The sequence below is a fragment of the Epinephelus fuscoguttatus genome, linkage group LG8, assembly GCF_011397635.1.
Source record: "Epinephelus fuscoguttatus linkage group LG8, E.fuscoguttatus.final_Chr_v1".
NCBI lineage: Eukaryota > Metazoa > Chordata > Actinopteri > Perciformes > Serranidae > Epinephelus > Epinephelus fuscoguttatus.
This window is the reverse complement of record NC_064759.1, coordinates 18,723,451-18,750,571: the sequence shown is the minus strand read 5'-3', so window position 1 is coordinate 18,750,571 and position 27,121 is coordinate 18,723,451. Positions and strand designations below refer to the sequence as shown.

The 27,121-nt window shown below is 40.3% G+C and overlaps 1 protein-coding gene across 3 annotated transcripts; it reads left to right on the top strand.

Moving 5' to 3' along the window:
• Window positions 1-26,901, top strand: inpp5b (inositol polyphosphate-5-phosphatase B). 3 transcript variants are annotated; one of them, XM_049583004.1, is made up of 23 exons: window positions 1-481; window positions 2,968-3,046; window positions 3,377-3,474; window positions 3,631-3,660; window positions 3,758-3,868; window positions 5,117-5,260; window positions 10,872-10,962; window positions 12,237-12,407; window positions 15,897-15,998; window positions 16,281-16,395; window positions 18,948-19,064; window positions 20,067-20,254; window positions 20,428-20,539; window positions 20,641-20,750; window positions 22,498-22,633; window positions 22,849-22,959; window positions 23,202-23,367; window positions 23,673-23,908; window positions 24,634-24,741; window positions 25,361-25,445; window positions 25,731-25,858; window positions 25,976-26,087; window positions 26,446-26,901. In XM_049583004.1, the coding sequence occupies exons 1-23, from the start codon at window positions 424-426 to the stop codon at window positions 26,553-26,555; spliced, it is 2,718 nt and encodes a 905-aa protein (XP_049438961.1). In that variant the 5' UTR covers window positions 1-423; the 3' UTR covers window positions 26,556-26,901. The 3 variants fall into 3 exon arrangements, with proteins under 3 accessions (XP_049438961.1, XP_049438962.1, XP_049438963.1); XM_049583005.1 differs by lacking the exons at window positions 1-481; window positions 2,968-3,046; window positions 3,377-3,474; window positions 3,631-3,660; window positions 3,758-3,868 and adding an exon at window positions 4,485-4,823 and having other exon boundaries at window positions 26,446-26,900; XM_049583006.1 differs by lacking the exons at window positions 1-481; window positions 2,968-3,046; window positions 3,377-3,474; ... (1 more) ...; window positions 3,758-3,868; window positions 5,117-5,260 and adding an exon at window positions 6,480-6,663 and having other exon boundaries at window positions 26,446-26,899.
• Window positions 26,902-27,121: the final 220 nt, after the last annotated feature.

The following is a 27,121-nucleotide window of genomic DNA, read 5'->3' as shown; positions in this document are numbered from 1 at the left end:
AGCCCACTTAAACCTAATTGACCTGATCAGCACATCAAACCTACTCTAAAGCTTTGATATAACTTTGTAGAAGTTGGGATACAGCTCTATTGTAAGACATAATCCTCTTTGGATCAAACGCCTGAGGCCTAATCCAAACCCAAACTGAGTTGATGGTGACAGCCCAGGTGTGACGTCACCAGGGTGCACAGCACAATCCTGAATCAGTGCGTGGCAGTCAGACTGGGCCGGGCCAGCAGCGGAGGAAGAAGACAACATCTGGACCCGAAAAAAAGGAATAATGTCGGATTACACACAGACTCCGAAGTGTCTCTGCTCCTGCTGTACACTCGGAGAGGAATAACTGGAGACACTCGAAACTCCTCCGAGGACTATTTTCGTCTGGGAAGCGTGTGAGCAGAGGCTGTCACACACGTCGCCACCATGGATCAGTCCGTCGCAATTCAAGAAACTTTGGAAAGGGAAGAAAACTGCATCATAGTATCCTTTACGGCGTTCATGCACTGGTTTGTGGATTATTAACACTTCAAACGGAGGATTAGCCGCTTCAAACTCAGCTGAGTTTACTCCGTTATGAGAGCTGTGACAGCTAGAGGCCTGTCAGGTGGAGGCTCTGCCACGTGTTGACATCTGTCTCAATAAACAGCACAACAATGTATTTACAGTGCACGCAGTTTTCAGCACTAGTCTGGGTTTCCTGGGGTGTGACTTCCCTAAGAATTTGGGCCAACGTGTGTAGTGAGAGCTTTCAGCCACAAGATGGCAGCTTTGTCTCAGCAGCTTCCTACTGTAGCCAGTGGTGGAAGAAGTAGATCTTTCACCTAAGTAAAAGTAGTAGTAGTAATAATAATGATAATAATAGTAGTAATAATAATGATAATGATGATGATGATGATGATGATAATTATAATAATACATTATGTCAAAGTCAAAGTTTTATCAGGAAAATGTGCTTAAAAAAGTAAAAGTACTTTTAATGCAGCATAATTATATCCTCCTGAGACCTGAACTTTTTTTTAGTATGCATTTTTAATTTCTCCTAGCTATTTGGGATCAGTAGGACCTGATAAGTATAAAAAACTAAACATCATGTGTCCTCAAACGAGATGATAATAAAGTCATAATGTCTTCAAACTACTAACAGTGACATTTAACAATGTCTTACCTTGTTACTGGTCCTTTTTAATGTCTCCAAGAGAAGTAGAACCTGATAACTAAGCATTGTCTCTGAACAGGAAGTAGTTTTAGGGAGAAAAATACTTGTCCTCACATGAGGATGTTGGGTTTATTTTTATAGTCACAGTGTGTAAGGAAGTCTTAATGTGTTTATTTCAATGTCTGAACGTTGTTGTGCAAAAACTAAATTACAAATAATGCAACAAATCTAAAACTCTTGTGATTTGCTTGTGTAATAACTTCTTACTCCAATCAAAGAATGTTCACACCTAATTTGTCCCAAAAGCCATTCTTAAAACAAGACGACAGTAAAGTTCCGATATCCTAAGGCGAGTACTTCCTAATTAACAGTGTCTCAGCTTGTTACTCTTGATAAAATTGGTCAAATTTGTTGCCATGTCAAACTACAAACATTATTAATCATCAGTAAACAAGTTTCAACCATACAGTGCGATCAGGTACTACTATCCTTTTTGCAAGGATTAGTGTGTTGTGTTCTTACTACCACTAGATGGCACAAAACGTGTCTACAAATGAGGACAACAGGTCTACTTTAAGTAGTATGAAGTATAAGGTGCAGGAACCCCAAAATGTGATGTCCACATATGACGACACAGGGTCTCAGGAGGATATAATGTAATATTTAACTATTATGAATGACTAATAACATGTGAGCAGTATTTTAATGTTGCATGTTTTAGAGATGGAGCTTATCTTAATTATTTTACACACTGCTGCTGAGTAATTCAAAATGTAAAATGTTTAAGAATGTATCATATTTTATATGTTATTTATTAGTAATGCAGTTAACACAAGGCAGTAATCATAATAGCCTATATACTGAGGGTGACACATAACCCCCATATTCAGATATGCTCAAAATATCCTCCCATTGTAATAGTAAATACATCTAAAGTGGGGGTGTCAAGAGCCGGCCCACAAAAGGCTCCAATTCGGCCGACTGAATGACCTTGCACACCTAATAGCAAAGAGGTGCAAGGTTTTAGGAACAAGTTAAAACTTAGAAATATTGTTGAAATTGCATTTAGTCTTCTGGAGACATCACAGGCTGTTTGTCACCTGTTTTGTAAATGGATAATAGTGTTTAAAATGTTCTTCTTTGAACAAAAAAAAAGGGAAACGTTTGAAGGTGTTTGTTATTTTTAGGATGTTATGCAAAGGTTTTACTGGTCCGGCCCACCTGCAGTCAAATCAGACCGTATGTGGCCTGTGTACCACAATGACTTCGACACCCCTGATCTAAATTGAAGAAAAATGACTACCCTATGACAGGCAGCCATGCACAGGCACTGCCTTTCTAAATAATGATAAGCAAATGATGGTTCAGGTTAGAATTAGGCTTAGGTTAGGGTTACGGTAAAGGGTTAGGGAGTGCATTATGTCATTGAGGGTCACAAAAATACAAGAATATGTTTATTTCTGTGTGTGTTCAGACCTTCCGGCATATTTGGCCCCCCTCATTGTTGACTCCATGGCTACAGCCTCGGGCTAATATGTAAATGATTCATTTGTCAAGTAAATACAGATGTCAGACAAATGTAGCGCCGTAAACACAGCACAATATTTCTCTGTGAAATGTAGAGGAATTAATATTAAATGGAAATGCTCAAGATAAGTACCTAACCACTGTTATACTGTAGCAAACATAAATCAAATGTTGGCCAAGTACTGACGAAATGAGTTGAAATGAGAGAAAGGTCATGCATTTCCTGGTGAGATATTAAAGGTGCAACATGTTTCCGCTGTATCCTTAACTAAACTCTAAACATGCTGTACAATGCGATATCTTCTTGGATGAGAATACAGAGAGCAGACTGCTGGGGTTGGTGGAGTCTGCACAAGAGCACGCGTGAGTTTAAAACAGATAACATAATATGTCATCTGTGTATCGTTAAACAACGTGCTTGTATTCAAAAGCTAACAAAGTAATATTGTAATGAGAGGGAGTGACAGCGTGATGTAATCCAGGACAAGGCCACAAACTGGTCTAAAAAATGACCACAGAGTTGCATCAAACTGCCTAACACTGTAACCAAGATTATATATTGTGTGAAAACAGTAGTGTTTACTGCAGAGCTGTGAGGCTACGACTGTGTTGGCTTGTATTACATTTTAATACATGTGTCTGTTTAATGTGTCCAACCCTGCTAACTTCATCCAACTGTGATATATTTTGTAGAATGTTTATTTATACCCATCGAAGGATGGCTATTACTGCTGATGACGTGTCACTGGAGGACATCATACCCATCTCCCTTGACTTTGCTGTCGTGGAGGGTGAGCTGTTTTTATATTTAGTCCTCACTGCAAACAGATGACAGTTGAGATAGATAATTATGTGTTCCTCAACTTAAGATGTTTCTAGTGAAACAGCATGACAGTAATTTCCCTGAAGTGACCTTACACATTTCTCATGCTGCACTCTGTCTTTAGTTTCCTCACCAGAGGAACTTGCGGTCGTTGGTAAGTTGCCATTATTTCCATCGCAGCTTTGCTATTATGCGCTACATAACTGATCCACTGCATGAAACCCACATTGTCTTTTTTCATCTGTTACAAGGTGCCGATACCAAAGTGAGAGTAAGCTACCAGGAAGAGGAATTAGAGGTCAGGCTTCCTTTTGGGTCCCATTCGCGGCTCTTCCTCAGCGAGGTCAACAGAGCATGGAGTGGTAGGTCAGCCCTCAGAGATGTGTGATATTTTTACATCCAGCTGCTTTTTCAAGGATTGTCACACAGCGTTTAATACATTCCCACAGTTTTTGGAAATTAAAAATAAGCATTTAACTGAGATGACATCATTGAGACGTTTCATTCAAACAGCGCAGTGACATGGGCCCTCACCTCTTTGCATACATTTGTTGTTAGTTGTTGATATCTTTAGATTTTCTTCTCTGAGTAACACAGGAGGCACCCACGTGTGAAGAAGTACAAATAATCTGCTCTCACCACCTCTTTGGAAGAAACCTGCTCAGCCAGTCTTCAATTGCCAGGAGCTTACGTTATGTGGCAAACTATACAATATGCTTTTCTGCTTTTACATAAGTTTACTGGGAAAAATATGAATACAGAGATAAAAACACAGATACATTTGACTGGCTGTAGGTGGCTGTGGTTCACTACTTTGGCCACTTTTAGAACTACAATGCGGTGGTGTCACTTCATTTGTCAGTTAACCGGTGAGCATGACACATGGCTGACTAAAAGAGAGAGAAAAAAGGGGAGGAGTTTGGTTAGTGTACTCATGTAGTTTGTCTTTTTCTCAGTAATATTTACAGAGAGACAATATGAAAACAGTTTAGAGAGGACGTGTGCCTTCCTCTTCAGTACTTCTCTTGAAGAACTTTTTACTTTCTGTATCCTGAATGGAGTGAGCTGCTGAAAGATTAACAGACAGGCTGCTTTGTTAGGGATGTGTCACTTTTGCCACTGGCTCACTATTTTTCACGGTGGAAACCCCACGGGATCATGGACAGAGACTGATGTGTTTCTGTCACTTTTTTTTTTGTGTGGTACTCTAAGATGAGCCACAAAGGCTTTTAGCCTGGTGAGGGATACTAGGGATGGAGAGATTAAAAGACCTGGCGCCTGTTGTTGTTACAAGGAAGAGTGTGAAAAACGGTGAAGGTAAGCAGATAAGGAAGAGATATCTTTAAGTTACTGCAGCACGAGTAACTATCCTACAACCAAGGATACAAAGCTTTAAAAATGGCCGCTCTTCCATTTCTTTAGCTCAAGTGGAGTACATTAATAAGCACTCTTGGTTATACCATGGCTCTTACTGTTGCTGTTGCTCTAGCTTCTCCACTTTTGCCTGAAAACAGCAGAAAATGTTAAGTTCAGCCCAGGCTCTTCTTGTATTCTTCACTCACACACCATTGCAAATATCTTTCTTGCTTTCTCTGTCTATCTTCCCTCAGATGTGTGCAAGTCCACCACACCGGCACCCAAATTCGAGTGGATTGGCAAGTACCAAAAAGCCGACAGAGGCCAGGGAGTCGTCAAACAGGCCCTCGCACCTCTCGGCACAACACTCAGTAAACTCAACCAGCATCTGAAAACAGGTTTGTCGTCTTAATTCTATTCGCAGGATTTCTCAGGTCCAGCAAAACTTCAATAATTGGTAATATGTCAAACAGTATCTGCGCAGTGGATGACATGAGGCACTCGTCTTTATCTCTTTAGCGTTCGCTCTTGCTTGTCATAGCCTCACCCCGATGCACGTCCACATCAAAAGGTTATGTAGTAAAAACTGGGCGTTTTGCAAGTGCTACTTCCTTTAAAATGCAGTTGGCCCAACCTGAGCGTGACAAATTTACTGGCAGAGAACTGGCAGAGAGCCATGTGAAGAGGGACACCAGACACACAGTAGGTTTGGCGTGTCATAGAAGAGAAGACACGTGTGACTAATGACAATAATTATGGCTCGATGCCATTTAAGTGTAATGACAGTGAGCCAGCATGTACAACAGCAGGGTAATGGGCCTGGCAGAAGGAAATGGATTGCAGTCATTGTTGATGTATGAATAACACCTGTGGTTTTCCTGCTGTGACATGTGGAAACTACATGGAAACTAATTTAGTTGGCAATTGCGTAAAATTAATTTCTGCAGCACGTAAAGTACAGTACTGTAAAACTATTTCAAGGAAGGGTCACACATAGAGAATTGAAACAAAATGAATAAAAACAACATAAAATCATTAGAGCAGTAAGTTATAAAAATGCCAGCTTACACAGGAAGGTCTTTAAAACCTTTTCAAGATGTGACACAGTCTTAGTGGACCTGATACCAAGGAGGAGTTTGTTCCACATTGTTGACCCTTGAAAAGTATCTTCAAATCATAAAGTGATTAAATCATATACACAGAAAAGGCAACCACATATAATAAATCTGCAACAAGACTCCACATATAAGATCTCTGAGTCATGCTGTGAAATGCACAATTTGTATGCTTATGCATGCATACAAGTTTGTGTCATTAATCTTACATGTTGGTGGCCCATTTCACACAAATTTCACACATCATATTTTTGCATGCTTCAGCAGAGCCATGCTGTTTATGACATGCATGCAAACATAATGTAAAAAGAGTGTAACTGTGAAGCAACAAACAAAAATCTAATGCTTGTTTACAACTCATATCACATCTTTCATTCAAAATGGACCACAGATATATAAAGAATGAGGCCGTTTACTCTTTTCGTGTCCTCTTGAAGCGCATAAGCCCAACTTCCTTTATGAAATACTGATGTGATGAGGCGTTTTCAGGTCGCATTTTCTGCACAGTAGCTTTGTGGTTACTGAGCCTCCTGTCCCTGCAGCAGCAGACAGCAGCAGCAGGGGAAGGTAAACTCCTCCTACTACAGCGTTAGCATGGGCAGGTCTGTCTCAAGCTGGACATTGCTCTTCTGCACAGAATGCCTGGGAGCGGTGAATGGAGATGTCTAGCGCGATGAGAGACTCTGGTATGAGAAATATTCCTACATTTGTTTGTTTTTGAGGTGGTGACATGAAACGCCGTCGCGTCGCTCTGTTGTATTCAGCGTATGCTAATTAGTTAGCGTAGCTTCCTGGCTAATGCTAGCTAACAGCATTGGTGGGTGATAGTTGTTATTTGCGAGAAACTGTTATTACCCAGAGTAGCTAGAGGGCCAGTATCGGTCAGGTGGAGTACACAAATGTTTTAAAAATGGTTGGTATTGTTAATGTTATCAGTTGCTGCCTCTATATCAAGCTACCGTGAGTGCTAGCTAACGTAAACGCTCGATAGTAACGGCTAATGTTAGTGCTGGCTAAGTGGTCATGGTGTTGCTATGTGACAGAAACTGACACACCTGTTGGTGTTGCAATAACGTGTTTTAGTGACACACAATTGTGCCGTTTATTGAGACACTTTTTGCTTTGCTTCTCAGACAGTGAGCTCGTTTATTTCGCTGATATTTCCCTGAAAGAGACTTTGACTTGTGGCTCATCCTGTGAGCTAGGTGAGCCTGTTAGCTTCAATCAGTTGACAGTAAACTTCCTCAAGACCGCCTGAATGAGATAAGGTGCCTGCTGTCTGCTTTGCCTTTGACTGTGAGAAAAGTATTTGTGTCATTGAAATGCAATACAAGTGTTTTATCAAGGCGAGACGAACAGGTTTTTCCTATCTGCATAAATAGCTGAGACTAAAAAGAAATGACCAAATTGGTTCCTGTGCAGTTTATTACCCATAATTTTAGATCACAAGAGGAAGTTGTGCAACTTTGAACTTTGTGCAGTTGCAGTTAAAAAAGAAAGCTGTGACAGTTTTAATGCTGAAGATTCTGAGACCTGATACAACTTCACATTTATGCTGACTTGTGATCAACCGCAGATAGAGAGGCATATGCGTGTGAAATTGCAGTTAGTCAGACTGCATGCAACTTCACTCCTCTGTTGTTAAAGGTTTAGTAAAGCTCATTAGCTGGTTAAGAAAACTAAAGCAGGTGCAGGAATGTAAAGTATGCCATCCCTATGGGGTCAAGGCCTCATTCAGGTGCAGGTTATGAAAACAGTTGCAGTATTGGTTATGTTTAACCCTATGGGCCCTAGGCATTTTTGGGGTATTTTTACTGCCTTTACTTTTAAGCTCATATCACAGTCATTATAATTTTTATTTATTTTATCTTTTTTTTTTTTTTCAGGACAATGTGGGCTATCCAGATTTGCCATCATTTCATGTCCTCCTATGTGCGTGTATTTTATTAATTTTTATATCAATGAAAAAAACAAATCCGTGTTACTAAATTCTTACATTTTTACATGTATCTCACCATAGCAAGTGGGACATTCTGTCACTTCACAGCTGTCCAAAACATGTGGTTTGTGCCAGGCGGACGTGATTGCCATTATTTTTTCGTTATTGCAAGAAATTCCATTGACTCATTCACAAGTCAAAAATGTGTTTTATCTGAAAGAAACATGCAATATTTACATTTAAGGTAATAGAAGAATAGTCAACCAAGTGTAGTGATGTCCTCCAAGATGATATTTGCGACTTTGTTTGCAGTAAACAAAGTTTGTTGTTGTTTTTCAGTTTCAGTTATATATTGGGGGGGCATTTTGGGCATTGGGAGGGACACATTTCCCCCTCAATGTATATGGTGACTACGGCCCTGTCATGCATGCATAATTAGGCTACAGTTGTCTGGGTGCACAAAGGTGAAGTGGCTGGTCTTGTCATACAAAGTTTGATGGAGTATCAACTGGACAATATGGAGATATTTGCATCTTGAAAGCCGGACTACAAATGTGGATAGACAGGGAGAAACACACGCAAGCCTAAGACGTGGTAAGATACGATATTCCTCACTATATGAAGTGACTGATAACAAGATCTCTATAATGGGTTGTAAAGAAATTTGTCAGGTTTTTATTTTGTAGACAATTAATCTGGATTTATAGCATGATGGGATGACAGCACAATGATGTGTGTGGTATCAGTGGAAAGCTCTGGTCCTGCGCTTTCGTGTGATATGCGTGGCATTTCTGTGTGACCCTGCATTCGCGAGTAATCCATCCAAGAGTAATGTGTGTGCAAAAATGCGTGTGTCTTGTCGGAAAGCTACAATTCCGCTGTTTCACGTGATATGTGTGGCTTCTCCCTATGACGCACGATCGCGGAGAAAATCAGTAGAGAAGAACAGGTGTGAATTTGGACGCACTATGCGTCGTTCGGGCCCATAGGGTTAAGTAACTAATGACCAGCACATTGTGGCATTACTGTCTTCATCAGGGTGCACACAGCAGTTAACGGTTACTAGTGTTTTTCAGGACCCTACAAGATTTAGTTTTGATCTGAGACTGTAAATATGTTTACATTTTTCAGATGACTACCATGTGTGCATGTAAATCATGTCTCAAGTTTGTTTAATTTTGTTTTGCAAGGATTATATGGCACAATGTTTGTTGTGTCATTGCTGTCGCTCTGCTTTTTCAATGGTACAGTGCATCTCACTGAGAAAAATCTAGGACTCTTGTATAGTTGTATATCACTTTTGATCCGCCTGATATTCAAAGCGGTTTTGACTGAACACTGCAAAGTCACTGTACTATAAGGTTATCAATCTTTAACCATCTCTAATGAGTTATGGTTTATCATTCATCGTGAGTCCTTGCAATACATATTTGTTAATAATCATGATCTCCTTTTTAAACTCTTGAGTCATTTTACCAGGCTTGTGCACGTGGACATTTTTACCATCTGAAATGTAACATTCCTATGCACACTTCCAAGAGCATTTCACAGTTTGCTGGCGGTTTTCTCAGTCAAACAATGGGCCATCTTCTTCTCCTTTTCCTGTTCTCACAAACATGGTTTTGAATTCAAATGTCAATTAGTCTCTCTGGGGATTTTTAAAGATGGTGCTTATAGCTGACCTTGCGTAGCTGAACCTTTCTTGCTTGTTTCTTTCTTTTTACCAAATGTACAAACTGAAACAAACATCGTAAGCATTTCTGACATGTTGACCTTTTCTCTGAGTTTGGCCGCAAAGGTCACAACCTGATTTCTTAGTCAAGTTAGACAGATGAGAGCATTTCCTTTGTAAAACAAAGATGCAGCAAAAAATAATGTTGCATGCCATTTGTGGTGATAGTGATAAAAGCAACTGGCTTTAGTGCTGCATTAGACGCAGCTGTGGCAAATCTTTAACCTTTCTAAAAGACATTGTGCTGTGCATCTGGCAAAGCTTTGTCAGTCAGACTTATTTTATCTTTAATATACATTGTTTAAGATACTTTCAAATTGCCAAATCCCATTGTTTCACAGGTGTATTGCCTCCTTGTTTTATTTCTTTACCTCTGTAACCTTGTTTTGAATATAGCTGTATAATTTTATGAGAAGTAGTACTGTTAGTATTGATGTCCAGTCAGTAAAATGAAAAGTATTGAAGCCACAGGGTTCTTGCACTGAAAGCTGCACACAAACAGATCATACCACAAATGCACTGAAGGTTGTGATGCTTCAGTTTGCCAAGTAGAGGTTGTGTTGATAAAAAGATTACCAACATGGAAGCTTATTCGTGTGTCTCATCTTTTGGGTCATTAAGCAGTGCTTTTGGTCAGGTGCACTCTTAATATAGCCTGCTATAACTTTGTAGAGTTTAATTTCCTGCTCTAAGAACTTGGCTTTCCCTTTCAGGGCAGCCAGCTGTGTTCCCTGCCAAGCTGCGGGGGACAGGGCCCATGCTGTCTCATACTTCACACTCGGCCATTAAATCCAGCTACTTAGGATGCAATAACTGTAACCGGCTGCAAAAAGGCAGGCTCGGCCGGTTGACCACAACAACTGACTTGGCACTTTTATGATTGATTTGTGTGTAGCAGTGCTTGTTAGTTTTTTATTCTTAGTTGTAATTAGCGTCAATTTATTCCCATATCAGTTATTAAAGTGTTGACATATGGGTTTGCTCAGGGTTGGGTTCATTCCTATTAGAGTGAGTTGTCCCAGGTTGTCAGTCGGTTGGGCAGAGTTTCGGATAATGTTGATGGTTTTCAAGCACCTGGCAAGACACACAGACACATTTTCTCTACTGGCAACCTGCAAACTGTATATTACTTTATGATTCAAAGTGCAGGCAATTTTGACCATTTAACTTTGTAAACAAACAGTTAAATATTCTTCCTTTTCTCTCCTGCTCTTCCCGAACAGAGAAATCATCAGACAAAAAGGGAACTTCAGAAAAGGAGAAAGGTTCAAACAGTGGCACACAAAGGTCCAAAGCATATTCCAGCCCAGAGAGGTAAGGCCTTTGTATTAATTCACATGTAGGAGCTCTCAAAACAAACTCTTTACACAGCTATGTCTTTATACACAAAGGTAGAAAGAGTCATAGAGATAAGCAATAGCTCACAACAGGCCGCACAATGTTGTGATTGAGCTCTTGCTTTCATAAAATGGCAATAAGAAAGTTATAGACACATTTCAATTTAAACCCTTTTCGTTGACATGTTAATGAAGCTTTCATTTAACATTGTTCTTACAACGACATAGGCCCTCCTGGCTGCCTGCACAGTGTACAAGCTTATTTTATTTACCACCTTGTGGCCTTTCTGCCTCACTCTCCACTGAGTTCGCCGCGAGGAGAGCAGGTTTTTCTTTGAAGTGAAGTTTTTGTCTTTACATGATTCAGTGTTGCTCATCAAAATGTGTTGTTTGTATCCACGAGGCTTGACAGAAGCTTTAACTGCTTTTCCATCCTTATAAAATGTACACATTTTTTTAGTTGTTAAAAATTTTGAAACCTGCATTGTTTAAATCCATGTTTACTTGCTACTAGTCTTCCTTCCTGCATTTCTTGGTGAGTTATTGTCACCTTTAGATCAGTAGCATAGTGTGAAACCACAGGGTACCCTTTTAATATATGAAGCTGTTTTTTTAGATCACACCGAGTAAAGCCTAAAACATATATTATGCAGGAAGTATGAGTGCGTATAAAAGCAGAATAGTCCTTTGAGTACTGTCCGCCTTCCAGTTTTACAACATAAGCTGTGTACATGTCTGGCAGCAGCTTGCTAAATAGTGTTTATTTAAAGTTGTTAAAGTTTGAAATGCAAATTTGTTCTTTTTAGTTGTTTAACCCCCAGGCCACTGCTAACACTTTTGGAACGAACGCCTATACTCCAAGATGGAGTTTCGTTACAGCATATTCCAGGAAGATTACAGGGACAAGGCATATTACATTTCTTCCTCTCCCCTCAGCCTCATTCCTTATTGACGACATGGAAATGGAGCCTCGCTGCATAGCCCGAGTTACTGTTGTCACTGCAGTGATCTACTGTACATAGGCTGTTAGTCTGGAACAGAGAGTCTCTGCTATGAAGTCATTTTATTTATAGCTTTTGATGCAGTTAGACTCATTTTGAATGTGAATTGGGATCTGTGCGTACTAACAAGCAAACACACGCTAATGTGTCCATCTGAAGTCACACCAGCGTAACAAAATGACCCCGATTCTATCTTGGTCCGTCTCTCACTCCCTCGCCTGACTGTTATTTCTTTTCTCCTGGTGTTCAGTCAGGCCGTCCCCAGTCGAGAGGACCGGGATGACCTGGTGCGCTCGTCCAGCCACACCACGTCTAACAAAGCTCAGATACTGGCCATGCCGCAGTTCGGCCTGCGGGACAACCTCATCAGATGTGAGCTGCTGAAGAATGAGGACCTCTACACTTACCTGGAGGACTTCAGGTATTTTGCTCTCGACTGCTTGCTTTGAATCTGTTTTAAAAAATGTGAATGTGTTTTGGCAGATTGATTCAGGCAGGAAATTGGTGGTCAGCATACAATCAAGTATCACATCACTATCTTTACAGGAAATCTTATGTTTTTTCCTCTCCGGATATCAGAAATGTGTTGATACTTTGGGTGGAGCCACTATACAGTTGTGTTGAGCTGCACTCTGCTTCTGTACCGGCTGGTTAAGAATCTAAAATAGTTTCTTAAACTTTGAGTTTGTTTATGCAGGAACAGAGTGAGCCCACAGCGAACCTGTGAGCACAGTTTGGATCCTAGAAGTGTTATGTAAAAAGAATGAGTCAACATCTGTGGGTTTGTATTTCTGTGTACTTAGCTCTTTGCTAAATTAAGCTCCACTGTCTCAGACACCGTAAGAAATGCAGCACTAACATGCTGTAGCTCAGGTTGTATCTCTTCATCTAATTTTGTCTTCACTGTAGACATGAGTGCCTCTGTAGAGAGACATTTTTGTTAAGGCTGGTTGTTTTTGTGAGATGGTCAAAAAATAGGCATTTGCTGAAGTCAGCATCATGGTTAACCACACTGCCTCCTGCTGGTAGAGCTATGCCTTATTATTTACACCAAGAACATTGCAAATAATAAAAAGGAATATAGATATAAGGGGAATGGTAGAAGGTATCTTTAATATGAAAAGATCAAAATACAACAGCATCTGTGATACAAAGAAAAAAAGAGGGAAATATTCTGTATCCTGTGTGAAAACATGCCTAAACATTAATGTTATACTTTAAAAATATCAACAAGGACTGTATGTGGCTTTGGCAACACATTGGCTCAGTGGATCGTACCCAAAAAGGTCCCTTGTTATTTGTTTAATTCCCTTTCTTCCTGTGTTTAATGTGCATGTTGGTACAGGTTTCCTCTGGGTGCTCTGAGACATGAACGTCCAGTTAATTGGGAACTATAAATTGTCTGTAGGTGTATTTATAGTAGGTGGCCTATGTGACTGACTCCCAACCTCTCCAGTGTATTTCTTTACCTTTTGCTCGCGTGCTTGGAAGCCGCCTGTCCGGTCCGGTGTACTTTGCGGCCATTCGTTATTCATTTTGAAGTAGGTAAACAAAAAACGGGAAACGATCCTATTTTCCGTTTTTGTTTTGATGTAGGTAAACAAAAAACAATAATAATAAATAAAAAAGTAATTATTTTGGTGTTTATTTCTTGTATTCTTAAGATTTTTTTATTAAAATGCGTAATATAGCCAACAGCATTATAGACTAAAAGTTAATCTAATTTATTATTGTAGAATGTATTTAGCAAATCACCACTTTGAACTGGAGACACGGCACAGCAGCAGTGCAGCAGCAAAAAAAAAAAAAAAGGCATTATAAAAAGCCAACAAATAGTGTTAATTGACATGAGACATTGGAGAGGTTGTCAGTCCTATTCTATAGTCTGTATTTTTTTTTTTTTTTTTTATCATAACTTCTCAGAAATTACTCAAAAATGCATTTTTTGTGTGCTTCTGAGCACACGGGCAGACAATGAAGTTACATAATGGTCTGGCAGACCATTGCGGCGCTTGGAGGGGCGCTGTAATCCTGGCGGTCCTACTGTTAAGAGTGGGTCAGCTCGATCTTACAACTCCTTCTTAGTGAAAGATCTTAAGCTAAGAGCAATCTGGGAAACGCGGCCATTATCATGTCAACATACAGGGAAAATGTGTCCAGACTTTATGACATTTACCGGGAGAGCTAGAGCCATCTGACTAAAGCTGACGTTATTACTGCTGTAGCATTATGTTATTAGGCTAAATAATTTCTAACAGTGTCTGAGCTGATTTATTGACACAGCATGCTTGTAGGCTGCTGTAACGGGGCACAGCACAAGCGCGGCAAACTAGTAATATCAGCAGGGGGCAGCAATGCGCCGTAGTCTAGTCTGCCATTGCAAACAAAGAAGGAGAAGAATAAGAATAAGAATGGTTTCTGGGTTAAGGCAACGTAAATTTGATAAAAAGAATTACTGTCGTATTTTATTTCCCGACTTGTGGTTAGTAAACGCATAATAGAAAATCAGATAAAGACTCGTTTTTCGATTTCCAATTTCCAAACGAGAGACGACTCATTTCCTGTTTTTTGTTTACCTACATCAAAACGAAAAAGGAAAATAGGATCGTTTCCCGTTTTTCGTTTACCTACTTCAGAACGAATAACGAATGGCCGCAAAGTACACGGACCCTGTCCCTGTGTGACCCTGAGTCAAAATCAAAAGCTTCAACAGCAGAGATACAGAAAAGGCTGCGTTGTGCTGGAACACATGCATTGCCTGCTTTCATCTCACATTACAGCACATACTGAGATTGTTCTTAATATCTATGCCGATGTGCAGGCTATGAAAACAAAGCTTAGGAAAGCAACAGCAAGATTATTGTTTAAAGACAGTGCGGTGGCATTAACCACAAATACAGAGCTCTGCACTGCTCCTGTGCAGCTGCATGAGCAGAGCAGCAGCTGCCTGAAGGTCAGAGACGAGGGCTATTGAATGGAAGGAAGCTGATTTTTAATCTGGACCTGCAGAATAAATCTCAGTAGGACGGTAAATAAGGGTGGGTCCTCTTAGCATTCCTCGCAATTTAGGTGCCCTTCAGTAGGGAAAGTTCCAGTGGGGCTGCTCAGAGGTCAAACGATTAGACTATTTTTATTCTCTTTTGTTGCTTTGCCCTGTAGACAGCTCTAAGATGTTTCTTTGTATGAGTGAAAGGGCCGGGGTACAGTTGATCAGAAGTAGCTTAAAATGTGCCGTCCAACCACGTCAGAAGTGTTTAATTGTTCAATTGTTCTGAATGGCTGAACACAAAGGCGGGGTGAAATGTCAGCTGTAATGAGGATGGGGGAGACATTGTTTAAATATGGAGATAATGGCACACATTTTCATACAGTCTCTCCTTGAAGACATTTGTAGTGTTGCACTCAGTTTTAAACACGAAAAAGTGAAAAACTGTTGTGTTAAAAATGAAGAAAGAGAGCTAGAGAGAGAAGTCAGACCCCAGGCTTCTATGTCAGCCCTACACTTGGCCTATCTCGAACTGAAGTGGGTGTGATGTTGTGTCGTCGATTTTGGAAAATCACAGGAGTGGTCAGACACAGCCCCCTATTATGCGACGTCGGAAAGGCGTTGAGGGACGGGGATTTTGAAGTTATTCAAACCTCGAACAAGCAGCTCTGATGGATGAATAAGAACATCAAAATGAAATGAAAATTTTAGACATGAGCTGGTGAGCACTGCAGTAAAGCAGCATCGTAACATAGACTGAGGTCATTGTTCCACTGTTTTAATCTCCCCTGATGTGAACTGGAAAATATAAAAAGAAACCTTCACAGTCTGCAGGATAAACTCAACGTAGTTGGCAAACAAGCTGTGGCTCTGTCTTCCTCTCCTCTGTGCCAACTTCTCATCTCATCCCCGTTCTGTTTCCAGCTTTTTTCTCGGCACATACAATGTAAACGGACAGACACCAAAGGAAAGCCTCCGTCCTTGGCTGAGCTGCACTCTCAACCCTCCTGACATGTACTGCGTGGGGTAAGTCACATTCACACTGCCGGAGAATAGCCTTGCAAGTCTCCGTGTAATCCCATTACACAGATAGACATATACTGCTCGAACCTCCGACAGATGTATGCCGCCATTGATCCTGTTTTAAGTAGAACATGCCCACCCACAGATTCAGCACTATGTGTAATCCTGCCTACGTTTCAGTTTACTAACTTTGGTGTTGAAGAGTGGAAAAAGTTTTGAGAATACCATGAAAGTTCTGAGGTAAAGCTTAAAAACCCAAATTTTACTGTTTGTCCTTCGTGATAGTTTTCAGGAGCTTGACCTCAGCAAAGAGGCTTTCTTCTTCAATGACACCCCCAAAGAGATGGAGTGGACGAAGGCTGTGTCCGAGGCCTTGCATCCTGATGCCAAGTATGCCTTAGTAAGGAAGTCTTTCTTTTTTAAATTCGTCTTTCCTCTTTTAATATAATTATTCCCCTCTAGTTGGTATTTTGACTGAAAAATATTGCACAGCTTATTATGTTCTGTCTGTAAAGCTTGATTAGCTCGTTTTAAAATGGAGACTGCAAGAGTTCTGTATTACAGTGAACTGACAGATAGCTTGTGGCCATAATAGCATTCTACATAACACTGTATGATGATTACGCAGGTTAATTCTAAGAAACAGTCATGATATTCCTGCTAATTCGATGAGCTTAGTCAGGCCTTATATTTTAAGTCTTTCTCTTCTTCTTCCCATTATTCGCTTTCATCTACTTCCCTTTTCTCAGAGCGCTGACTCTAGCTTATTAACTTCCGTCTCTCAGCCGGACTGTTTTCTTCTCATCACTTTAGGGCTTAGAGGGTGTCTGTAAGTCATGTAGGCAGCATAATGATGTGTCATTTCTTCATGTCTGACACGGCGTAGCTCAGCGAGTTGAAAAATAAATGTTTTCACCATCACATCTGAATGTTGATTCATAAAGGATTGACAGGAGGGCCTATTAAAGTATTTTTGCAACTGCTTCATATTCTGGGATGTTCTTTATTTCTGTTTTCCTTGCGATTAGACAGTGTGAGACTAGGGCTGGGTGGTGTGGCAGAAACATGATCAGCGTGCTTTTTTCCACATTGATCAATATCGATTTGATAATGCTGCTGAAGCGTGTGGAAACCAGGCGCTTTATTAGTTAAACTTTAGAGGATAGTTTATTGATATGTATACTAAAATAACATCAACATTTAACTGTGCAAACATGGCTTGGTTTAGAATATGTTTTGTGATCAAATATTATATTGGATAACATCTAAATGTCAACAATAAACTTTGCAGACATGCTTTATCTGTCTTAACAAAACCATACAAATTAGCTCGCCTTGTAACTTACTATGATAATGTTGTGGTCACTAGGGCGGTCCCTTATCTGGTGATGGAAAGATTTGTTGTTTTTCCTGTCTTGGTTGGCACTGAGCAATGGCATATTTTGCAGACCGTCCTTATCTGTGCTTCATTGCTTTGAGATATTCAAGCTACTTCCATATTATTGATGCAGTGTTACCTTTTTGCTAACTCTGGTTGATGCTTGACAGTTTCAAAGCAGCTGTGTGGAACTTTACGTTTTCATTGATTATAGCGCCCCCTTTGGTCTAAGCGGTATGACACCCACAGCCTAGTGTCGTAAAATTCTGGATGCAACCGGCAATTACCGCATGCATTTGTTTTGGAGAGCGAGAGGAAAATCATAAATGTTCTGGTGTAGCTCTGAATTTCTTTTAAACTGAGGACAACTGCCTGCTGTATATTTGTGTTCATGGTCACAGTCACAGATAATTTTGTGGCATTTGTTGTAACGTTACTAGACAAAAGCGGTTCACATCAGCTGACGTTACATTTAGCTTGCTTATAACTTCCATGTTGTCATATATTGAAGTGAAACAATGTCTAACAAGTTGCGGTATATTCTCTAAATAAAAACAAAAATTACATACCTGTCGATTAGGAAAAGGACCAACTCGGGATCAGTTTTAAAACCTTTCAAATCTCTCAGCTCTCTCCGCTTGGTGAATGCCCGACCGAGGTTTACACGTGTTTGGGCTCGAGCCCTGTCACTGTCCCGTTTAGCCTTCTTCTGTTCTTTTTCTTTTAGATGGTGCTCCTTCGTTATCTGCCATGACATCGAAAGTACAACCAAGTCCTTATAGATACATCTGGTAAAACTGTTATGTGTTCAGCAATACCTGTTGCGTACCGTTAACCTGAAGAACACTCTCTGTAAACACGGCTCCTTCTTCTTCTGTGGTTTAATGGCTGCGGACCGCTGCAGGCGTGCAGACTTACTTCCGCCTCCGTGTGCCGTATTCTGGTTTGCTGACTTCCGCTATGACCCGACTGAGGCTACGCTAAATAGCCATATAGAGAAAGGCTTTTTTGTCGCTGTTGGGTTCAAATAAATATGCAGATCTTCAAGGGGGGGTGATAGGAACTAGGGACAGTTTTATAAATGGTAAAAAGTTCCACACAGCTGCTTTAACTATGAGTTAATGAAAGCACGGTAATCAAATACAGTTTTAATGATACAATTTGAAATGATCATACTAACCAACTACTAAAACTGACAACCATTTACATCCTAAAGACTGACTGCTGTCACTCTGCCGTAGGGTGGGACCATGCTCCACACATACAAACAGGCAGCGACACACAAGAGAAGCAGCAGACTGACTGGCTGGCTGTTGTCACGTTTATTTCTGCTGTGAGATAGGCTGTTAGATCTATCTGTATTTGTCGATATCAGCATGAATTGTATCATGATCCCCTATCAAGATAGTTTTATCCCCCAGCTCTCGATGAGACTAAATACCTTAGACTGTAAATGTTGCCATTGTTCATAGCTGTGGCTGAAAAACAGTTAGGATGCAGATTAAACAATTGTTTGCCTTTTCCCTTTCCCATATGACATGACCCTTTGTAAATGTTCTCATCTTCTGCTGCAGGTGAAGTTGGTGCGTCTGGTTGGCATCATGCTGATTTTCTATGTAAAAAAGGAGCATGCAGAGTTCATCTCTGATGTGGAGGCCGAGACTGTGGGCACCGGCATCATGGGAAGGATGGTAAGGACTGATTTTACAGGTCTCTCATGCACGGGTCCTCATGTAGATTAACTGGTGTATAGATATTCTAAGGTAATACAGAGCTGAGCTGTTGAGAGCAGTCGTGATCAGAACTTGCCTCTAGCAAGCTTCTCTTTGCATGTCCACAGGGCAGGTACATAAAGGAAAAGGTGTCACCCCTTTCCTGTCTTTGCTCACGCACCTAACATCAGCTTTGTCGGAGATGTTTTAAAATCCCTGCAGAGTTTTAACTTCCAGGCATCAGGTGCCAAGAATGTCAAAATCGATTTGTAGATACATTTTTAGCAACGCCACAGGTATTTTCTTTGGTCTCACATAAAAGCATTTGTTATGACACTTAAAGAGGAAGTGTAGAGTTAGTATCAACAGTAGCTTTTCACATCAACATTAGATGAGAGCAGCAAATGACTGAAGCAGGAAAAAAAACATTTGGGCTCCTACAATGAAAGTGTTGTTTAATTGCCATAACAACTGCAGTCAAATGGCAATAAATAAAGGCAATGTTATGCTCAAGGGCTTTGCTGTGATGATGACAGTACAAACCTTTGACTGGTTCCTCTTTTGAACTGTTTTTATCTTTAGTGCTTATTCATCCATTAAGTGCTTCGTCCAGCAGCCCCATCTTAACTCCTCATGCACTGTCGCAGAAAAGATTATTCTTGCCTTAGATGTGGCCGTGCTTACTGAGCAGTCCCTGCAGTGTAGAGCAGATGGCTGGCTGGTGACCAGTAGGGGCCTTTGTAAGGTTGCTCCATCCTTTCCTGCAGTAATGAGAGACAGGTTTATGATCTGCACCAAGAGCCATCTGAAACAAGTGTCACAGTGTTTGCATAATATTGGATTACTGTCAAGTGAAGGCGCATATCACTGCATACAGTTTTTTTTTCTCTAAATCTTTTTGCAGGACCTTTTAGTTTGCTTCTTATATTATTCTGACTGACTTTCTCTTTCTCTCTCTTTAAACCTCTTGTTGATTTGTAGGGAAATAAGGGTGCTGTGGCAATCCGTTTTCGCTTCCACAACTCTGATATCTGCGTCGTCAACTCTCACTTAGCTGCTCACATTGAAGAATATGAGAGACGTAATCAAGACTACAAGGACATTTGCAGTCGTCTTCAGTTTCGCCAGCTTGATCCCAACCAGCCTCCACTTACTATCATGAAGCATGAGTATGAAAACAATTAGATATTACAGAGTTACAGTGACATATTATGTATTAATTTCTAACACCTTCAATGTAGTCATGCCACTAAATCTAAATATGCTGGGATTCATGTTTCTATATTTGATCCATAGTCAAGTTATCTCCATGTTTCTTCCTCTGTCTCTCTATGCTCACCAGTGTGATCTTATGGATTGGGGACCTCAACTACAGAATCAGTGAACTTGACGTCTCCAACGTGAAGGAGCTAATTAGCAAGAAGGACTTTGAAACGCTGCACAGTTACGATCAGGTAATATCAGTGAAGGTCTCTCATTTCCGCTGTTTAAATAGCATGTACTCATCGCTCATGTGTACAAGTGGTGATACTAAACGGCTCCATATGGTCCTCAGCTCAAGAGGCAGATCGATGAGGAGGCCGTGTTCGTTGGATTTGCAGAGGGAGAGATTGATTTCCAGCCCACCTACAAATATGACACCGGCTCCGACAAGTGGGATACAAGGTAATTTTATATAAAGGCCTGACTGTGAAACGCAGACTGGAGCGTTTCTAGTCAGGAGATCTTTCTTCAATTATATGGTTATTTTTACAGTTAAAGTAAGGATAACTAGAAGTACACCAACAATAGATGTGTTTCCATCCAAATGTAGCACAAAGTGTAACCGAATTTGCAGAAAATCTGCAAAAGAATATATGAAATTATGTGCTTTTCAATCCACTGCTGAAGTGCAAATATTTGGAGTTGATTTATTGCATTAAGCAGTAGGTGGCACTAATTCTCCAGTGAGAAGTCTGTAGAAAAAGAGGGCGAATAGGATGACATCATTAAAAAAGCGCCATTCAGACCTCAAATGCAATATAACAATGGATGCACAAAAGTGGAGAGCAAACTGGACATTGGAGATAGAGAGTTTTGAACGACTTATATTAAAGCTGCGTGCTCTTGGGAGAGTTCTGATAACAGTCCTGTGTATGAATGTAAGCATGTTAAAAGCCATCCAGAAACAACAAAAGAGCTTGCAGTTATTGTTATTATTGGTTAGTTATTTGTTGGTACATTAACTTTTCTACCTCCCCCAAGTATAAAATTTTTTTCCGAGAGTTTGAGATATTTTTCAATTTTGGTTGTTTCTATAGGAGCCATCCCCAGTGTACGATGTATATGTGGGATGCTAATTTGTCCTGTAGGGGTCACTGTATTGTCATGGGTGTCTGTCGATATAGCTTGGAACCATTCATTGAGGGACAGGTGTTGCTAGACAGGGGAGCACACGAAGGGTTTTGAGCGCAGCGCCGGGCCACGTCAAGTGAGGTGTACAGTACGCCGCTCAATGTAATGGTGCAAATCTGTACCATTGAATGGTTAATAGACACAGATTCATAGATGTTTGCCAGTTTTTCAATGAAGACTACAGTGGTCATAAATAAAGAATGCATCAAAGAAGAAGAATTGGACTTTTTGTTTCCACCTGATGAGCAGCGGTCAGTTAGGTCAGGCAAGTGCATCAATTAGTTTGTAGCTTGTCTGTGCAGCCCCTCAGTGGCTTTAAGTTCAGGCTTAGCTGCTACAGTTTCCACACAGGTTTTGTATGCACAAAATGAAAATGCGCATAAAATGAGCTGGATGGAAACGCACCTAATGAAACCACTTGTGTGACTCATTTTGCAAGCTTTCTAGTCTATCAACAAACAAACATCTCTCCACTTACAGAGTGGCATTGTCTTTGTATAAGTTCTTTATTAACACCACTTTATATGAGTATTCACATAAAGATTGGCACAAAAATATGTGTCACAGTAGCAGTCTGATAGAAATATGGGGTGAAGGGAGGAAAACTCATATTGTAATATTAAGCAAATATAATGCAAAAGGGAATGTGGTCATTCATTAATCAGACTCTGCTCTTGAGCACCATTAAAACAGCTTGCCTTACATGTTTCACCTGTTAAATGTGAAGAAGCTTCTAACACTGAATCACTTTAATCTCCACTGATGGCCCATATAAATCACTTAAGCCACCCACTTATTGCACCATTAATTAATGTTATCGGGAAACATCCCCCGCAGCTGATGTGGTCCTAAATCACAGTTGCAGCACTGTGTGGTATTTTCTGCTCTTCCACGTGGTAACCTTTGAGTTATGTACAAACACTTGGTGATACAGATGTAAGTTTTGCCCTGTGTATTTACATCTTAAAGATGTAATAAACATACTTGAGAATTAACACCTCCTTTCTTCTGCATGTAGTGAAAAATGTCGCGTACCAGCGTGGTGTGACCGTATCCTGTGGCGAGGGAAGAACATCATGCAGCAGCATTATCAGAGTCACATGGCTCTGAAGACAAGTGACCACAAACCAGTCAGTTCCCTGCTTGTCGTTGGGGTAAGTAATTTCTTTCATTAAGTTTCTTGTTGTTTGGAAAAAGAAGCATTGGCCCTCCTCATATAGACTTTTGAAAATTAGGGGAGGGGAGAAGCGATGATGCATCAGCCCCTTATTTTTTGCAAAGGCCATATCACATCCATTGCAGTCTTATTTAAAGGTTATACAATGTAGATATTTATGCTGCAGTGTTTCTCTGCCTCGTCTTTCCACAGATCAAGAGAGTAAATGCCGAGGCCTATAAGAAGACTTTTGAAGAAATTGTACGCAACATAGACAAAATGGAGAACGAGTGTATTCCATCTGTAACGTTATCCAGGCGAGAGGTAAAGTTTCTTCTCTCATCACAGCGTAATGCGAGCTATAATACCGCTCTGATTCACCTTGTAGAATCAGTTTCCCTCTCATTATGTCCCCTTGATGAATTTAGTAAGTAAACCACCACTAATGAAGCTGTGTATTGATCTCGGGCTGTGAGCCGAATGCAGATATTTGAAGGATACGTTTACATGAAATGGAGTAGAATTTTTTTCCCTGCTTGACTATTAACCTTTTCCTCTTCTTTCAGTTCCATTTTAAGGATGTGAAATACATGCAGCACCAGGCTGAGACGTTGAGCCTCTTAAATGACGGGCAGGTCCCGTGTCAGTTTGAGTTTATCCAGAAGCCGAATGAGCCCACATACTGCAAGCCCTGGCTCACAGCTAACCCTCCCAAAGGCTTTATCGCTCAGGGTGAGTAGAACACAAAGTCAGAGTTTCATCACATAGTGGCATATTTCATTTTAATGAATCACTACTGTTCTGCCTCTAGGTTTTAGAAATTAAGTGCAATAAGAGTTATTAGGGCAGAACTCTGATTTTGACTCACAAAGGCAGCCTTTCTCTTTTGCAAGATTAAATCTTATCACAGATTACAGACATCTTGGTGCTTTACAGATCCTCAAAAACTGCTTCTAGTGACGGTAGCACAACGTAACTCACTGATGTAGCAGGCATCACTTCCCAAATCATGACAGTTCATCTCTCTCAACATCCAGGTGCTTCTGTGGACATTGAGCTTGAGGTCTTTGTAAACCGCTCAACGGCGCCTCAACTTAATTCTGGCAAGGAAGAGATTGAAGACATCCTGGTACTCCACCTGGAGCGCGGCAAGGACTACTTCATCTCTGTGACCGGAAACTACCTGCCCAGCTGCTACGGCTCCTCCATCCATTCCCTGTGTCAGCTGAGGGAGCCCATCCAGGACATGCCACAAGAGACCCTCCGCCAAGTGGTTAGTGCTCCCATGTGCAGCGCAGCAACAGTGTCCTTGAAATACCTTTTCTACAGTCACGGTTGTCTCCGAGGATTTCTCCCAGCAGTGGTGCTGAAGTGTGTGAATTATTGTGCGCTGCTGAAAGATACTTAGCACATCCACTGACACAAGAAGGGCTTTAGACATGTATTTGTACACAGTTGTAGATGTCTGATCACGTTCAATGCAATACTTTCCATACCCCATATTCTGTTACAGTCGCTTCTGCATGTGGGGACAGATTTAACACTTAACATCTAGCTCTAATATCCATATTGTGACTCTGATGTTGCTTGTAAAAACATTTGATCAGTAAACCATGAATGTTCAGTGTTAGTGACAGTTTGTCAGAACTGCCAGAGCAGTGAAGCTGTTTTAACAGTGCGCAGAGAAATTGTCCCCATCTGATCATCTGATTGGCCTTTAAACCATTAAGAACGAATATATCAGCTGATAATGATGGGTGGCTGATCGAGCCGAGCATCCTTATCTGGGGGTTTGCAATTAATTACCCTTAATCTTCCTGAATCTGGCCACTTAAACTAAGTACAGACAGCAAGGAAATTGCACACAGGGGGATTTTATAGCCTAAGCGCCACTGCTAAATGAATATAGGGGAAACACTGTGTTGCGTACTTGTTAAACACTTTTGAGTCTATTTTGACTGAACTTCTTCTCTTTGTTGTGTTTGTTCTGAACACCAGGCGGAGATGTCTATAGATGAGAATGCAGCAAACACTGAAAAGCCTCTCGACATTCCTAAAGAGCTCTGGATGATGGTGGATCACTTGTTCCGCAATGCACTCAAACAAGTAAGAAAATGTGTCGCCGAAGCTTCTATTTTGGTGCTATAATGAAATCAGAGAAATTGTACTCTTGTTTAGTTTTATGGGCGTAGCTTTCTTATTTGCAGGGTCATGTCTTTAAAGTGATTTAAGTGACTCTTGGCTTCCTTCCAAGCATTTTGTGTCTTTCTGAGGACAACTAAATGCAAGACACTGCATGCCACAACTATTGAGCAAAATTAAAAGTGTCAGTGTTTCAAAGATTTGTCTACAAAGACACTGGTATGAGTCGCTAGTTGGGAGTGTTGGGTATGCACATCCAACAAAGCTGAAGATCTGTAGATCATCTGTCTGATTCTTGCCATTAGTGGTTGTGCCAGCAAGCCAAGTAATTTGTAAAGTATCTGCATTGATTTGGTAAAGGGAATTAGTCATTATTTTTAAAAGCCTCAATTCAGGTTATTTAATCATAAGACTGTGCTTTTAATTTTAATTAAGTCAAAGTCCATTGCAGCTCCACTACATTTTAGACCATAGAGCATTTTTCATCAGCCCAACAGGGCCTGTTTGTAATTTATCTCCTTGGCTGAATAAATGTGCTTTGTAGGGACATAAAGACTTAATATTTACTTTCCTCCATTTGCAGGAAGACATATTTCAGCAACCTGGGCTCCGGAGTGAATTTGCAGACATAAGGGATTGTCTTGACACTGGCATTCCTGATTCTCTACGTATCCTTCAGCACTATTGCCTTCATAACCATTGGTGGAAAAAGAGCACTTTTAGCATTTTGCCCTCACAGTTATTGTTTGATTTCAGAGACTCCAACAAACATGTTGTTCTTTCCAAATACTGCACTTCATATCTGTCTGTTTTGTCTGTCTGGTGGTAAACTGAACCCTTTGAATGAATCCAGGGATGTGACAGTGTTTTAGATTCTTTCTTACAGCAACTACATTTCAAAACGTGCAGATTCTACTCAAGAATTATGTCCTTGACTTTGTATTGACCTGCAGCGGGCAGTAACCACTCAGTGGCCGAGGCCTTGCTTCTCTTCCTAGACGCCCTCCCAGAGCCTGTGGTCCCCTACTCCTTTTACCAGCAGTGCCTAGACAGCTGCGCCAGTGCCAGTCAGTGTGAGAAAGTAAGTGGGACAGCCCACAGTGACTCGCTGATCAACATGAATTAATTCCTAAATGTGTTGAATATGAAAGTAAATCTCTGCCTTCTTGAAATGTGGTGTTAATTTCTTTTGTTTCAGATTATTTCCATGCTACCTCAGTGCCATAAAAATGTGTTCAACTATTTAGCTGCCTTTCTCCGTGAACTGTTGAAGAATTCTGCTAGCAATCGATTAGATGTCAACATCTTGGGTAAGGCAAAGAAGCAGGTCACACTTCAGTCTCTTTCATTGGTTAATGTGTTATTAATAGCTGCTGCTTTGTGTTTTAGTCAGCTAGAAACTAAAACAGCAATGAGAAGTGAAAATGAAAGACAATACTGCTTATGACTCAAGGACTGTGCACCGATTACCTTTTTAATACCCTGAGCAAAACATCTTCTGTCAATGTAGTTATTTAAAATCCTTCATTTAGCACATTGAATTTCTTTTTATCGTCACTGTCACATTTGTTGAAACTTTGCTAATAAAGACATTACAACTAAGACAAGGAAGCCTATTATACTATGCAGTAGAAATGCAACATGAATATTTATCTTTTTTCTGCACAGCCACCATTTTTGCCTCCTTGCTCTTGAGGTCACCTGTGAAGCAGGATCTTGCAGAAAAGAGGAAGACTCAAGAGTTTTTTCAGCACTTCCTGGCCCAAGGCTCCTCCTAGATGGAGGACTTCTCCATCTTGTCCTTAATGCTGAAGCGGAACACTAAAAACCCTGTACAGTCCAGTATTTGAAATAAACTGTAATGATTTCATATATTCTTAGATGGTTCTTTGTATAGATACATAGCATAATTACTGTAAGTGACAGTTCTTATCTGATGATAGTTTGTTTCACACGATAATGTTTGTGATCTGTTGATGATGCACAGAGTTTATTGTATATCGTTGAGCATCTGTAGAGACCTAACAATTTGTAATGTATGAATATTTTATTTAAAAAAAAATGATAATTTGTATTTTAATGTTTTGCTCTCAACAGGATATTGTTTTTATATATAAAGCTGTTGGAAACAAGGTGTGTGTCACTGGTGTTTTTTCCAATCACAAGCAAAAGAAATGAACGTTAAATTAATGTTAGTTTGTTTTTTATAATGCCACTTCTCTAGATGAGCTAAAAGAATCGCATTTGTCCCTAAAAAAAAATCATAAGACACATTTTAGAGAGAATAGTATTTGTTGTTTTAATGAAGCATTAGGAATAATATTTGATTTCCCATAATTCATCA